The following is a 17,259-nucleotide window of genomic DNA, read 5'->3' as shown; positions in this document are numbered from 1 at the left end:
CTAAGGGGAATGCTCTACATATGTGTATCTTCATGCCAATTAGGCAAATTGCAGGTCTTCACAACCTTATGCCATGTCGTCATACATGGCTGTACTGTCTCAAGCCTGACCTTTTTTCAGTACCAGGGATTCTAAACCAGAAATGGGTCAGACATTTGCCCCTTAGTCCCATACCATACATTACCTAGGCCACATTCTAACTATGCACTGAATTGTAGTGCTCACCAGAGTGAGATCCAGTACTACAACAGGCGTGTAAGCAAATTGACACCTGTGAAGGAATCGTGAAGCAAGATACAGACAGCAGAACCAAAGTTTAAATAAAATACTTGTATTAACTTAAATGTCACGATGGTGTAAGGTCTAATATGCCCTATAGTAAGGTGGGAATTCCCTACCTAAAGAAACTAAGGATCGTCTGTGTCCTTGAGTTCAACTTAAAAGTCTGTCTGTGTCCAAAACCTTTGCTTGCCCTCACATCTAAAGATACATAATGTGTAAGGATGTCAGTAACCACATCAATAGTGTTGAAACAATGAGCCTTTCCTTGGCTTGTATTACAGCCTCTTCCTTAAGGTCCCAGCAATTCCACAAAAAGGACCTCAGGGTTCTTTTCCCCAAGGGTAACAGTCTCAACAAGGGTCTTGGGGTTCCCTTCCCCAAGTTCAAAACAGTTCCAAAGCAAGACCTTGGGGTTCCCTTCCCCAAGTTCAACACAGTTCAAAAGCAAGGTTTTAGTGCTTCCGTCCCCAAGTTCTCTTGGCTTTCATTAAGTTTTCTAAACCAATTTTGCACTCCAAGTAGAGTTACTCAGTCTAGGCGCAGTTGTCAGACCACACGGTCCACCCTTTACAAATTACGCAACTGAAAACCCTTGGCACTTTGTTATAGTCACTTGTTCTCTTTATTCTTGCTTGCAGACATAGGCTCCCTCGTTGAACCTGCATCAGTTGTCCGCTTGCAGCTCTTTTCCTCTTTGGCAGTTTTCTTGACTCTGCCACAACGTGACTTTAACACCATTCACTTTGGGGCAGACGTTCCTTGTCCCCACAACATGCTTTCACACTTCACAATAGTGCTTTATCCCTTTTGCTTTACACTTGCTTTCAAAGGCCCTTATTACTGGCTTTCCTTTTATTCATATTCTCATATTATCCATTGACCTCTTGGATTGGCTTTCACTATTCTTTCACTATTCTCGAAATTGCATTTCACTTTCAATTCATTCGTACAGTATTTTTCATATGCTTCACATAACTTAACATTACTTTGTTATTCAAAATTGCAGGCAATTTTGGCAGCTTGATTCGGGTTTCATAAAACTCTCCTTTTCTCTGATCCTTGCATACCCGAACCCAAGCCCCTGGAGTCCCCCGGCTTGACTTTCCCCCATCGTCTCTCACTGGTATCCAAGCCCCTGGAGTCTTGAGTGTCCCCTAGCTCCAGCGAAGGAAACGCAGCCACAGATTTTGCATGACGCCTGCCCCTCTGACAGCCTGGTCAGTGTGCGGCGTCTCTCTGCTTTTACTGCAATGCTCAGTGTCCTTTTCACCAAGCAGGTTCCTTTGTCCATACGGGGCACTGCTCCTGCAAGCTGGGGTCTCTCTCCCAATTAAACTCCCTCACCCTGGGTTCTCTCTCCCAGCTGTCTTACCCTTCTTTCTGACTTCTTTCTCCTTATAGACACCTGTAGCCTGTCAACTGGCTGCAGGTGTTAGTCCTTTGCCTGACCCCAATTAGTGGGACTTGGCTGACTATTATACTGCTGTTTCACAGTCCTCTTCCTCGTCTCAGTACCAGAGTGGAGACATGACATGTTAATGTGTACTGCTCCTGGTCACCACTTCCTCATCCCAGTACTAGAGTGGTGTGACTGTGGAAAAATGATAGAATGGGATTGGCAATAGCCTCTAAAGGCAGGGGAGTGCAAGGTTGATTAGCACCAGTAAAAGGGGGATTCCATGTCTCACCCCCAGACATCCTCTGCCCAATCCCCAAGGACTCTCCATCCAGGTGATCCTCCCTCGCATCTCCACCCCCAGGGTCAGGGTCCAAAAGCAATGGCCTTTCCTTGGCACCTGAGAAGAGGATCCAAGGAGAGTTGGTGTGAGGATGCCCTCAGATTTCTCACACATCCTACACAGCAAAATGTGATAAGAGGCCTTGAGATTCTCACCACCCAAAATGATATCTACTCCAATGCAATCCATTGCCAATACTAATGATCTAACCAGACCAATATTAAGGTCAATATATGTACATACACACCAAGGCCTTTGGTCAAGAAGAGAGTTCTTGAATAGTACAAGCCCTGCTGCCTGAGAGACATACAAAATGTCTTATTGGCCATTGCTTGTAGGGCAACATGCAGGATGCAAAGTACTAAAACTTTGCAGACAATAATTTGAGTCAATGTTGCCAAAATGTCAATGAAACCCTTCCCAGATATAACATGTAAGACACTATATGAATCGCACCAAGATTCAGTGCATACATTCAACAGGAGTGTGAGAAACAGAAGACACAACATACCTGGGGTGTAATGTACCATGAAATGCAAAAGGCATCTACAAACAGCATATAGAAATTATTGCAAACACCTCATCTGCAGCTGTTTAATGGTACTGGTTGACCACCATGACATTTTATAAATCACCGAGCCATCACCAACTCATTTGGATGCCATTGCACCCCACTATCATACATGGTTGCTCAGAAATATGGCAACAACATGGAACTGCAAGTATATGGTCACCCTTAGTAATGTGTATGCTTGGGGGCATATTTCAGTTACCCAAGCCAGTAGAACATCTTTGAACACAGCAGATCCTGCATTTGATTCAATCATACCTCATTGTGGGAGAGGCGGGTATGAATATAGAGCAGATGCATTGCCATACCTCGTCTAAGTTGAGGAACGCCAAAGAATATCTTGGGTCAATGTTATCCCGGTATCCCTCCTGACCGCTGCGGTAAAATTCCACATTGCTGATGCGTGCGCTTCCTAAAGAAGGGAGAAGATAGCATGAGCAGGTGATGCTGTACAGATGCTTACCCCCATAAAGGGGTACGAAAGTCAGAACACCAAGAGTCACAGAGCGCCAAGAGCTGTGCACCCGTTGCTGGAATCCGTGTCATAGTGAAACTAACCATTGTTATTTGCAGAACTGCAAAGGGACACAAACTACCATAGCAAGAGCCACGACAGAACGAGAGATACTTAGCATGAAATGCTCTGTCTTTTTTTACAAAAAAGGTGTGATGTAAGTTTCGTAAACATATTGTCCTGCTCATTTCACATCCTTACTTCAGGCATACGTTTAAACGGTATCGATCATAGTCCAAGAAAAACAGGGGTATGATATGTTACCTGAATTGACATAGATACATGAAAATGCACATGTAAATTGTGGGTTCCAAATTTGGTACACATTTCAAAAATGCTCTCTTGTGACTGTAGGCAATGATGTCTTGAGTGACGGAGAGATGGGAGGAAATGTACATTTGACATTAAGGCCATGGCAGAGAGTTTGGTGGGCCTTTAGCACCACATGATCGCAAGTTGCAAATGGCAGCTCTGCCAAGACTGCTGCTTTGCTGGGTCGTGATCCAGGTGGCATTGTAGCTACTGGTGGTACTGAATTAGCACCCTTGATAAATCACTTCCTTGGCAATACCCAATGGTGGTAAAAATAGCACCAGTGAAACAACACATAATGCCACAATTTTCCAATTACAGAAACACTATGCATCTCTGGCAGTTAACAGTACTGGCAGCCATAACATACATCAATTGTTTGGAAAAGGTAGGATTCATTAGGCATCATATACTTCAGGTATCGCAAAATGGTTTTGGTTTTGGCACAGTTTAGTATGATACCATGTGATTTCCCCTGAGGCCATTTTGCCAATGTCTGGTTTCTGAGGTCCATCTATGCTGCTGTGGTGAATCACTCTTTGTGACCCTGCTTCCCATCCAACACTCTCTGCAACCCTGATAGGTTCTCAACCCCCGTCTTGCCCTCCCCCATCTCTTGGGCGTGGTTCAGGACCACAGCACCCGCACTCCTGCATGGGTCCCCTCTGTGCCCTCCTGCAAGGCAGTTCCTTTAAGATCACTTCAGAACCAATCTTATTTCTAGTGATAATGAACATGCTTTTTCGGCATTCATTTGTTCTATAATGGGCATTAGCGTGGGCAAGTCATTTTACCACTGACGGTACATAGCTTTCTCGTTTGTAATAAAAAGCAGCAATGCACCTTGATAGTGCCCTACTTCATTACATGAAGAGCATAAGCACTTCATCTTTAAAAGAGATGCAATTCTTTTGGGACAGGGGGTATAAGGCAATTCATGTTTGTGCAAGGAAGCTGCATGTTACCGTCTTTAATGCCCACATTACATATTGGGTACAGAGAAGAGGTAGTCTAGTTTTCTGCTCTAGACTGATCCATTTTGGAAGTGATTGGACTAATCTATGTAGGGCTGGTTCACTCCCCTAATGACAGCGATGCGTTATGCAAATGATGCAAATCTTCTTGGAGGGCCGATAATTAAGACTCAGGGTCCGATTCTCAAGTGGGTGGTAATCGCCAAAAATATCATAGAAAGGGCTAACAACATTTTCGGTAATTACACCCTATTCTAAAGGTGGTGCAATATTCCGCGGCCCGATTCTCAACTGGGTTGTAATTGCCGAAAATGTCGTAGAAAGGGCTAACGACATTTTCGGTTATTACACCCTATTCTAAAGGTGGTGCAATATTCTGAAATTGGAATGATTGCGCCACTTTAGGAATATGGGTGCCGGTTGCTAGGAAGGGCTGGAAACCGACCTAGCAACCGGCACTCTCGTTAATCATGCCTTTGCATTGTTATTCTTGTGGCACTCCTCCAATATCGCAAGCGTTGAAAATTGGCGCTGAAGTACGGCACACAGCAGTTCTTTTTGTGTGTGAGGTGGGTGAGAAATTTGCTAACATATTTGCCAACATGTGTGCCTGAAAAGATGTGTACTTTTGTTGCCACCACTGGAGCAATTTTGTAAAATGTAAAATGTTAAATACATACCCAATAGGACCACCTGTTACATGATTAATGTTCCTTCATTATTCAACCAAAAGTAGCTCTTAACTTAGATTCAGAATAATAAACGTGATGCACTTAATTTAACCTTTTGCGTGCCTGCCCATTTTCCTGCCCAGATGGCGCCGAGACCATTATACCAAAACAAAGTATAATGGGTTTCACTGGTATTTCAGATTCTTAATTAATCAAATCCGTGTCCCTTTACAGTAAAGGCAAGTATCCAGCTTGCAAGTTAGTTTGGGTTCTACATTGTTGGTTTTCTCTGTTTGCTCCATTACAAAGCTAGTGCATTTAAACTACTGAATTCGGTTAGCTTCTGGGGTCATTTTCTCAAGGAAACCCAAATTTGCATTTCTCTTAAACTATCCACCACTGTCCAGATGTTCTTCTTCAGAATTGGGGGAGCTCTCCCTGCTTCAGGCCCACAACCACTGAACACCATGCCGCGTGCAGTTGCTAGGATATTGTCTGGGTCCAGAAGAATTGTAACGAAGGAAGAACACTTCCTCCACTGAATCGATCATCACCGTGTACCCCTATGAGTCTGGTCTTCACATTAGACCCGCAGCTGAAACTATGCTGCCCTAGGCGGTTTAGCTTCCTGGATCTGTGTAGTCGATCAGAAAGCTTCTGCTTCGTGGCTGATGTGTTGGGCTACCACTGAAATATACTTACTTATGTTTGAACGAGGGCAATAAGGAACGTCTGCTCAGTCTTTGTGGAGTGAGGCTCATTGGGGTCACAATTTTGTTCTGTATTATTTAATATCACTACAAATCCCCTGATGGAGGAAATCTACAAACTAAGTAGAATTTATTCCATTCAAATATTATCCTTGAAACAAAGGTACATGCATTTGATCCACATTGGTGTTAATCCGTTTATTCATGGTCTCGCCTTCAAACATCTCTGGAACTGGAATTTCAGTTACTAATCAATCGGTTCATTGCTGCATTACTCATAGACACCAGCACCCCCAACCAAATCCATTTTACCAAAGCCTTTTCCAGAAGGGCAAACATCTAGATTTCCTAAAGAAAAAGCTATTTAGAGGAATTCATTTTACCTCGGTATTTATTGCCGTTTACTGAAAAAGCACTGACAAGCACCCGGGCGCCAAAGGATTCTGCATACCACCCAGGATAGTCGTTGCCAATGATTTTGATGTTTCTGCTGAGTAGACCGACATCTGCTGCCAGAGTGTACATGTCAAGGGTATTGCCCACTTGATGAGTTTCAGCTGTAAAAAAAAAAAACAAGATGATTTGTGATATCCTAGACAATGCTGTGCCTGCATAGTTTACTTACTCCAATTCATGAATTCAGAAATGTAAGAACATGTCTCCAGCTAGCATAACATCATGTTGCTTTACTAAGATTAGTCTATGCTATCTAAAGGAACGCAGATTTCTGCTCCAATGACTGATTCGAGCTGTACTTGCAGTGCACGCCCCCCATTTCATCAATTTACAGGAATGCCATGGTGCTCAGGGCAATGATATGTGGTTTCAGGGAAGTGCATTTTGATCAGCCAATGGAGGTTAGAGCCCATCCTACCAAGCTGTGTGCATCCTTAATTACACTCAGATAATACGATAAGTGTAAGAGTGGCAGTGTTGTGAACTGCAGAGTGTACAGCCCACCTTTCCATTTTTTTGTATTTCACAAAGAACGTACATTATCATGAAGTATAGAACTTATGACATTAGTGAATGGAGATATTTTCCATCAGTTATTCCATACAGATACTATGGGTCAGTACATGAAGGATGTTAAACAAGTTAAGCACACATTTGAGAGACCTGTGTGAATCCCCCAGTAACAGGTTCGAATCCCAGCTATTCTGAGTTAGCTTTTCGCCCTAATGTCGAATAACTGAGAACCATTGAATTGGCCAATGATAACACCCGTTTCTAAACAGCATGTGGTTCCAGCATGGGATTCAAACCTCTGATTGTAGCTAGGTTGCACACATATGTCAGAGGAGAGCACTAATCCCGGTGAACTATCTTGCCAGCTTGAATGCCATTATTCATTATTTAAAACAGCAGGTTTTTCTTCAAGCCAATCTAAAGCATTTGCTAGTTTTGGAGTTTTTAAACGTAAATCTGAAACTCAATCATTGTATTCTGTACTGAATAATCCATTCACTGACTACCATGTTACTGGGCAGTGTGGCGGGTCAGAAGAAGGGCACAGACTTGGATCTTCCATATGTAAATGAATCTTTATTACAAGAAAAAGGAAAATGCCTGGCTTTCCCTAAGCTACAGCTTTTCCCTACCTAACCAAACTTACTAGGGTGATTGTCACTTGTCCATTAGTCCAAAAGAAAGATTTGTCCACTGTCCAAATCCTAATCTAACCTGACTGTACCACTATCAAAACCACTATCTGGTAAGGCAGAAGAACATAATTACTCTCTTCTCTTGTGGGCTGCTTGCTCAGCAAGTTCAGTTGGTAAAGTATCTACAGGCAGTTCTTTGTTATCACTTTTATCAAGTATACAAATTCCGATATTGGACCTCCCACTTTTCTTTTTCTCTTTTATCTTGTTCTCTTTTAAACCTATTTGTTTTGCTTTCTCTTCACTCTTGGGGCTCTTTTGCTCTTCGCTCGTTAGGTAAATCTCAGACTCTCTCTTGAGTCAATGCCTAAACCTTTTCAAGGTTATGACCAATGATACTGTTGCAAATACAACTCTCGCTCTTCTGGTGTAACTTCAATTCTTATTTTGATTAGTATAACTAATGCTGTTCCAATTAATGTTACTCCTCATAGGTGTTATCAACACTTGTTAATTGTTTTCAGTCTTCTTCCCAAATGGTGTTTTACTGGGACGAGTATGAGTAGCCCAGTACTGATTCCCAATTACCTTATACACCTCTGCCACACTGAGACAAGTATGAGTAACCCAGTGATGATTCTCACTGTTCTTATAATCTTGTATCTCACTGGGATGAGTATGAGTGTTCCAATAATGATGTCCTTTCTCTTGTACTCTTTGTCCTTTACAGGTCAAGTAAAACTGTTCCAATAATGATTCTTACTCTCTGTGAATACGTCTTCTTTACTGGGACAAGTATGAGCGTTCCAGTAATGATTCTTACTCTCTCTGAATACTTCTTCTCTACTGGGATGAGGATGAGTTTTCCAGTAATGTTTCATACTCTCTGTGAGTACTTCATCTGTGCTGTGATGAGTATGAATACCCAGTAATGGTTCTCACTTTTCTCCAACACTTCTCTTATACTGGGACAAGTATGAATACCCAAGTAACAATTATCACTCTTCTTCAATATTAGTTGGTTACTGGAATGAGTATGAATGTCCCAATCGTTATTGCCGTTGCCCACCCATGGTCTCCTGCTCTCCACGTTACCTTTCCGACTCAGGTATCACATCACCGGGCCTCTAATAGGTACAGGGCTTTCTTCTCTTCTTGTCAGGATGGATTTGCTGTCCACTGGTCTACCCTCCCTCAGCACACTCCACGGTGCCTTCAGGTAAGTGGTCTTAGTGTCCCGAGGCACTCCCTTGCATACTCGGTCACACCACCACCTCTCCTTCTTTCCCTCCTGGGACACAAGCCAGTTCTTCAGCTTGTCTCGGTTCGGGTCTCCTGGACTGAAGCCTGCTCAATCTATCAGACCAGCTGTCATTGGAAGTTGTGCTTGCAACCGCAGCTTTGGAATATCCGGCTTCTCTCTCTCATTCATGTCTCCTCCTCCGAGATTTATGACGCTGCGCTGAGGCTTCCCTGCTGAAGCAATGAAGTCCCTCCTCTTTGTTTTGTTTGTGCTCAGTATTGCTCCAATGAGTTTATTTGTCTCAGTACTACACACATAATTCTTTTCAGGATTTCTCCAGGATTCTGCATGAACATAACAAATCTCAACCTGTTCTTCATGTTTTCTTCCAGCAGTTTTTATTTGGATTGGGCCATAGGGAATTCCTCATCGGAACGGGAGTCCTTGTCCCCAGGGCAAGGAATCTCTCCCAGTGAGGTCACGCTTGCTTCTACCCCTAGGGAGGGTATGTGTTGAATCCTGTAAAGCCATCACTGAACTCCAGCCTAGGAGCTCCTCCCATGTAGCCAGGGGAAGGCAGAGGCTACCTGATCCTAACCCTGGGGATGGTATCATGACGGAGGATCACATGGGAGGAGATGGCTGTCAGGGGGAAGTAATGACTCCTTTTGGAGGGATGCAGTATTCATCTTCTTGTGAGGATGACAGTCCTATAATTCCCAAATACCTAATGGCATGCTGTCATTGCACATGTCCCTCCCATGAAACTACCCAAAGAACTTGCTATGAAATGACATCTAAAAAGAATAAGGTTTGTACCTTTGGAGTTCAGGAATCAAATAGGACAACCTCTAATTGCCATGAGTATGTTTTAGGTAGAGGTCCTACTCCAATGTTAAATGACAAAGCTTTTACATAACATCCCCTAACTCTGACAACTCTCAGTTCACAAAGCAACCAAAACTACATAAATGGCAAAGGATCAAAACCACTACGGACTTCAGGATCCATAATGCCTGTGTAACTGGGAAGAGGGAGAGGGACTCAGAGTTAATAAGGATCAGAGGTGCTATTGAACAGAATGTTCGGATTGTTGAGCAAGGCACCGGAGCGGGACATTTAAACCCAACAATGAGCTACAGCTGGGGGAGACGCGGAAGGAGTAGCAGAGGCAGAAACAGTCCTGAGTTCTGGGATTGCCACAGAAGCAGAAGTAAGAGCGCCATCTGAAGCCGACATGGGAAGAAAAGGTGTGTGGTATTGCAGAGTGCGCGCAGCAGGAAGCAGTGCTGTGGACGTTCATGGGAAGAGAAGCCCAGCTGTATTGGAGATGTGCTACCAACCCGACATGTGTTGTTTCGGTGTGCTGGAGGACGCAGCGGTTCAATGGGGCTGGCAGAGCTCTTTATAAAAGCTGTGCAGACCTCTGAAGTTACATGGGAGCTGGCAACAGAGTGAGCAGAATGCAGAGGTCAGCAGCAGCAAAACAAATTGAAGCAGGGACGCCAAAGTAGACTGATGAGTTGGCCTGAAGTTAAAGGTGATCTCGGAGCACTCCGAGCAGGACATTTGGCAGTATCCAATAATTGTGACTGCTGAACAAATAAAGTAAAGAGGTGCCAAAGGTGCTATTCCCCTTTTATGGGATACCAACTTGGGGAAACCTGTAACCCATATTGCCAACAGCCAGGGGGCTATAAAGAAGCAGTCAAGAGAAAACTTGGGCGCAATTCTCCTTTCTTGAGTTTCCAGTTTAGAGAAAACCTGTAACCCACATTTCGAAGAGTCAAGAGACTATTTATTTTATTTATTTGATATTTATAAGAAGCTTATATAGCAAGCCAGTGTTTCAAAGTGCCACAAGGCACAAGGGAAGGGAACAAGGGAGCAAAAACAATTAAAATGACAATGAATAAAGGGAAAGGAACACCAGTCCTGCTAGGCCTTGTGACATTCAGAGCATGCAAGTGCAGTGAGAAGAAAAAGGGGGCTTAGTGGGTGGGGGTAAGTGCAATTAGGGTCCCCTAGGGGAGGAAGTGCCAGAGGTGCCCATTGGGGAGGCAACAGGTAAGTGCATCGGTAGAGAAAGCCCAGGTGAGGGAGGTCTACCGCCCAACAGGCAAGGGTAGGGCAGAGGCAAAAAAACAGGCTCATGGGGCAGTGCAGGGGGGCTTCTGGGAGCAATTGGGCAGAAGGCCAGGACAAAATTGGACTCATGAGGGACCAGGCTGGCAATCTCAGCAACAGAGGGCATGATTAGCATGGGAGGGGGAGAGGAAAGGAGGAGGAGAAGAGAAAGGTATTGAGTTTTTTGTGGAACTTGAGGTGGACTGGCACAAGATGGAGCGAGAGAGAGGGAAACTGTTCCAGAGGAGGGAGCCAGCTGAGGAGAGAGCTATGCCCCCAACTCTCTGCTTGGAAAAGCTTTTGATCAGCAGAGAGTTGGAGCCAGAAAATTGAAGGGATCTGAAAGGAGAGTATTCAGTAAAAGAGAGTTGCAGGTAGTGTAATCCAAGGGCCCAGACAGCCTTTTGGATGAGGAAAAGGGTCTTGAATGAGATCCTTGCAGCAACCTGGAGCCAATGGAGAGATTTTAGAGCTGGCGAGATACAGTCCCATGGCTTAAGACCAAGGATAAGTCTTGCAGCCCTATTCTGGATTAGTTGAAGAGAGCGGAGTGACAAAAGAGGCAGGTTGAGGAAGAGGATGTTGCAGTAATCTCGCCTGGAGAGGACCAGAGCTCTAGAGACATTGGGCATCTGGGGGATGGTGGGGAAAGGCAGAATACCTTTAAGGAGGTGACGTTGAAAGTGGTCCTTCTTGGCAAGGTCCAAGAGGTGAGGAGTAAAGGAGAGAGAGGAGTCAAAGATGACTGCAAAGTTTCTGACCTCAGGGAAGGAGAGGGAGGTTAGCCCATAGAGGGTGGCCAGAGTGCAGAAGGGAAACAGGGAACAGGTGTCCCGTTAGGATGGATCTCGGTCCTGCTGGCATTAAGACATAGATCATTGAGGCGCACCAAGAATGAATTTCTGTTCCTCAAAAAGGATAGAAATGCGTTTATTGGGTTGCAGTTTACAGTGGACGCACTGGGAGCTTGCAGAACACTGTCAGGAGAGCGCTTCTATTCAAGGTACTACCCATTTTGACTGCCAAAAATCAATTCAGTGGTACAATTTGACCTATTTCACCAGTACCATTCGATAGATTTTTATAAATACTGAACATGTGGAGCGGGGGTTGCGGGGGTGTCACCTGCTCCTAATGTTCAGTATTTTGGCCTTGGGGGTTGCAGGGGTGTCCCCCGCTTTCTCAAAATTGGAGGTGGGGGTCTGAAAACAAAAACAAAGAAAACAAAAAAGGGACCCTGCGGCGTCAGATCCGTCTTGCGTTAGAGGGACTGATCTGACGATGGATCTCGGTCTTGCTGGCATTAAGACAGAGATCATTGGAGGCGCACCAAGAATGAATAGCAGACAGACAGTCAGGAATGGTAGAGGAGGAAGAGGGGGCTTGAAGAAAAGTTGTGTGTCATCTGTGTAACACTGGAAATGAGGAGAGAGGGCAGATATCAGTTGAGCAAGAGGTGCAGGGTAGATGTTGAAAAGCCAAAGCAAGAGGATAGAGCCCTGGGGAACACCACATGTTGAGAGAGTGGTGGAGGAGGAGAAGGAGACCAGGAGCACCTGGGAACGGCAGTCAGTCAGGAGGGAGGTCAACCAATCAGGTACTCAGTCTGAGATACCAAGAGTATCTCTGAGCCACTTCATGAGGATAGAATGGTTGACCATATCAAAGGCAGAAGAGACTTCAAGGAGGATGAGAACAGCAGGAGAGTTACAGTCAAGATTTGCAAGCAGTTCTTCACAGGTGTTCAGGAGAGCTGTTTTCGTGCCTCTGAATGCTCAGAATCCAGATTGCTGGTCATGTAGACAACCAACGAGCTCAGTGTGTTGGTTCAGTTCGGGGAAGACCAACTTCTCCAAAAGTTTCCCAAGGAAGGGTGTAGTAGAACTAGGGTGGTAGTGTGCCGGACACGAGGGATCGGCAGAAGGCTTTTTTAGGGGGAGTGCACAAGGGAGTGCTTGAGAGAAGAAGGGAAAGACCCAGATGTTGAGGAGTTTTTGCAGAAGTCAGCAAGAGTCGAAGTGAGGGAGGAAATGTTCTTCTTAATGGTTCTGGAAAAGCAGGGAGACACCTGTTTGGATGAGACCTTCATAGAGCAAACTACTCTAGAGAACTTGTCCATTGTGATAGGCGCGAAGGAGGAGAGAGTGGGAGGGGGTGGAGGAGAGGCCAATGGATAATGGGGCATAGGGGGAGTATGGAGCAAGGGGTAGAAGAAAGAGGGGAGGTTATATCCTGAGTTGTAGAGGTGAAATGGGTGGCCAATGAAGAACAGAGGGCCAGAGAAGGAAGATGCAGGGTGGAAACGGCAGATGGATTGGCTAGTTTCTTGCAGATTCTGAAGAGTTCAGCCATGTTGTTAGAGGCTCCAGAGATACGGGCCTGGACGTGGGCCCTCTTCTTGGGGTGGATAGGGAGACCGTATTGCCTTTGGTGTAGGCGACAGGCCAGTTTGTCAGAGGATGAGCATGAGGTCTGCCACTTCTGTTCAGCAGCTCTGCACTTGCGTTTCAGAGTGGCTATGTTGGAATCATACCAGCTGTTACTCTTGGATGCAGGTTTCAGGCGGATCCTCATGACAGAGGCAAGAATGTCAAGAGTAAAGCCATTGTTTAGCCCTCCTCTCTCAAGGAATACTAATGTGGAGAACCTTGGAACAAATATTGCCACTAAGACAAATGGTAGTTGTAGGAGTTTTCTTCCTGGCAGGCTAGTAAAACAGAAAAGGTATCAGTAGTAGTTAGTCTTGGAGGACGAGTATACCAGGAAAGAAGATGTTTTGAAGAAGTGTGGCTCGGGCAAAAAAGTGTGGTGGAAAGAACTCTATTATCATTTTGAAAACTGTTACATCACCAAAGGTTGCTGCTGTGCTATCCTGAAAAAAAGTATTCCATTGGAAGAATAAGTGTGATATGCTAATAATTGCTTTGCACCCTGAGGAAAACAATTACCTTGGTTTATGAACTTGTGTTTTGTTGGATAGACATTTGCCTAACCAGGAAGGATACTATGCAGACCCTCCAGCTTATAACGATTTTGCGATCCCGCAAAAAAACATTTTATTAAAAAATCCTTGTGGATTTTATATGCGCGCCCATTCAAATGGCCTTTTTCACCTCTGAGTAAATCAGGGGGTGTTTCTGCCAATTTAAAAGCGCATCCTAAATTTCCACGCAAGATGCACTTTTAAATGTGCAGAAATTGTAGGCAACCCTACGCGCATGGGAGCTGGGGGTGCCACTGCATGACAGGGGGCCTCATTACAAGTCCTGCGGTAGCTGTGCACGTAAAAACGGCATGGCTGCCGCCAGAGTCATTTTTTTTCTGGCGGTCCCTCTGGCCAGACGCTGGAAAAAAGAAAATCCACATTCCCATCGAGTCCCATTGGACACAATGGGAATGGGGAGGATGGATGCACCGGCGCTGTGTGCAACAGTGCCGGTGCATCCGTCAAGGTCTGCGAGCGGGTGCCCTTCCGCCCGCCAGGTCAGACCTGGTGGGCTGAAAGGCACCCACTCGCAGAACTCGTAGCTTGCCGGTCCAGAAACAATGATAGTGGCAAGTTTACCGGTACCGTTGTTTCCGGACCGGCAACCTCATAATGACCCCCAGGGTCTTTCTTGACCCGGTCATGCATTTTTTTAAGGAATGAGCACTGCTATGTCGCTTTCATTTCTGTTCCTCAAACAGGATAGAAATGCATTTTTTGGGTTGCAGTTTACAGTGGACGCACTGGGAGCTTGCAGAACACTGTCGGGAGAGCCCTTCTATTCAAGGTACTACCCATTTTGACCACCAAAAATCAATTGAATGGTACAATTTGACCTATTTCACCAGTACCATTCGATCGATTTTTATAAATACCGAACATGTGGAGCAGGGGTTACGGGGGTGTCACCCGCTCCTTATGTTCAGTATTTTGGCATTGGGGGTTGCAGGGGTGTCCCCCGCTTTCTCAGAATTGGAGGTGGGTGTCTGAAAACAAAAACAAAACAGAAAAGGGACCCTGTGGCATCAGATCCGTCCTGCGTTAGAGGGACTGATCTGACACTGCAGGGTTCGAGGGGGAAGCGGCAGCGACCAAGCAGTTAACTAGGGGAGTTGGTGGGTTGGTGGTGAAGGTACATTTTGGGTTGTCTGACTGAAGTGCAAATCTATTCACAGCAAAATTGACAACGGTCAATTCCGCCACAAATAATTACACTTCTGTCAAACAACCCAGAACCCTATTCAAGGCAGCTGTCCAGCGCACAATTTGCACTACAGCTCATCCTCGTGGAAATGCGAAGGTCGCCTTTGAGAATAAGGTGACCTGCTCATTTCTAAAAATGGGTTATCTAAAAATAGCATATCCCCGGCTTAAATGTCTCATTTTTTGAGGAACATGGTCAAAATCTACATTTTAAAAAAATGGTCACACTATGAAAGGGAAAGGAGAGAGAGAGGAAAAGTGATGGGTGAGATGTGACGTGATAGGCAAGAAAGCAGAGGGAAAGCAGTGGGTCAGAGAAGGAAGCAGTAAACAAGAGAGCAGAGGAAGCAGTGATGCGTTGGGCCAGAAATCTGAGAGCGAGCGGAGGTACAGAAAGTAGATGGATCATGTGGTCAGGGGGAGCAGTGAGCCAGAAAGCAGAGAGGAAGCGGTTGGCCGGAAAGAGGCAGTGAGCTATAGATTGGGAAAAAGATGAGTGAAGAGTGCGTTAGAATGGGAGAAAGGATGCAAGATGCAGAAGCAGCACAAAATAATGAAGGACTGTATATTGCGGGAGGAATTGTAGAGTGTAAGGTGTGAGTTGGGAGTATGATTTGGAGTTTGACAGATGCGGGGAAGTGAAAACGGTGACTTGACAGTGTGACATAGCACGTTAGTATTTGTATGACAGAGTGAGAGGTTCAGGAATGCAAATTGTAATGGGGAGTTGTTGAGCTGTGTGATGTGTGTTAGTAAGAGAGGTGTGTGGGTGTTTGGGGGTTTGGAGAACATAGAAGGGGAAAAGTTTCAGCATTACAGCTGATAATGATCAATTTAGTTAATACTATTAAATAGGCATGCACATTAAAACAAAAATGTAGCCAAAACAAAAGAAACTGTTCTGCTAAGCCAGAGACATCCGGGATTCATCCTATTAAATTAATACAAAAGATAGATAATAATGACACCCTGACTCTCTTTTAGCCATGCATTCTGCCTCTTTCCTACAATGTGGCAATCTTACACCCTCCAGATAATACAAAATGTCCTGCAAAAATGTCGCAATAAATAAAGGTTTGTGCCGCAAAATTTGCCATTTCATGCCGCAAAATTTGCCATTTCATGCCGCTAAATCCTAGAAGGTCTAATTATGGAGGACAATAATTGCTTTGATTTTTGAACAAGTGTTTGTGAAAGAGACATATTCTTTACCAAGTGGGAGGAAGCAGTGGAGGGAAAAGACATTTTGTATTGAACTGAACAGAACTTTGTTGAATCAGAACTTTTACAAGGTTTTTCCTGAATTGATCCAGGGTAAGGGAGCCTAAGACTCGGTACAAGGAGTACTTTCTGAAACCTATAAGGTTGAACTTTTACACTGTTTTGTTGAACCGAAGATATCCAAATATTCCTTGTATACGATTGTTGTATGTATTAGTGTGAGCGTCAGAGACTTTTTGGACACTATGTTATCTTTCTTTTGATATAGTTTACTAGGTAGTGCCATCCTCATTAGCATAGTGAAAGATAGACGTTTATCTCACCCCTTTTCATTTTTATAAATGGCAAATGTTGAGAAAACTATACCTTTGTGTCTGTCTCGCATTTCTGACACCTCACAGTGTTGCGTAGTGGGCTCAGCTCTCTAGCCTCACAGGAAAAGACTCTCCCTGGGGAGAAATGACTGAACCTGTGATACGTCACAGCAGTTAATTTCGCATGAACACACATTTTTGAATGGGCACACACCTTTAGTTTCTCTCTGCAATCATGTTGAAATAGTTTTCTTTTCACGTAAGAAGACATGTTTGCACTAGTACTAAATACAAGTGTCCTAGGGCCATTCAACTGTGGCCTTGCAGTCCTTAACCCAACAATCCCTAAACTGCAAACTGTAATGAATGTTAGTAACCAGCAACTCTTTTTAAAGTTGCTTGATAAGCTCTGGCCTAATAAATTGGCCTTCAAAGCCCTTACCATTTGGTACAACCCGCTGCACAATTTAGGATTCAGTGACCTACAGGACCCTGTATCTTAATCCTTGAAATTGACTTGGAAAGTATTAGCATTAATGTTACGACTTTGGACCTGACAACAACCTCTGGCCTGCATCATAATAACTGAGGAGCGTTTCCCAAAGCCTGTTTCTGAACATCTTATTTACAGAGAAACTGCATACTGGTTCGAGTTGCATCTTTTTAATGTTTTAATGTAGATTCTGTCTTTACGTGTTTTCATTTGACCACTAGATCTGTGCTAATGTCACTTTCCCCTCCTTTAGAGTAGGAAACACACCTTCCTCTAGTGTAAGTCACCATGCAAA

At 44.5% G+C, this 17,259-nt stretch overlaps 1 protein-coding gene across 1 annotated transcript in view; it reads right to left on the bottom strand.

The window, feature by feature from the left end:
- Positions 1–17,259, bottom strand: part of PKHD1L1 (PKHD1 like 1) — a 361,418-nt gene that overhangs the window by 80,987 nt on the left and 263,172 nt on the right. The window contains exons 60-61 of the mRNA XM_069622133.1: positions 6,157–6,330; positions 2,901–3,004 (exon numbers count right to left, since the gene is read on the bottom strand). Coding sequence (XP_069478234.1) covers positions 2,901–3,004; positions 6,157–6,330 — 278 coding nt within the window. The remainder of the gene's footprint in view (positions 1–2,900; positions 3,005–6,156; positions 6,331–17,259) is intronic.

Source organism: Ambystoma mexicanum, chromosome 5q, assembly GCF_040938575.1.
Source record: "Ambystoma mexicanum isolate Mex_15411 chromosome 5q, UKY_AmexF1_1, whole genome shotgun sequence".
NCBI lineage: Eukaryota > Metazoa > Chordata > Amphibia > Caudata > Ambystomatidae > Ambystoma > Ambystoma mexicanum.
Note: the sequence above shows the minus strand (reverse complement) of the source record. Positions and strands in the feature narration are given on the sequence as shown.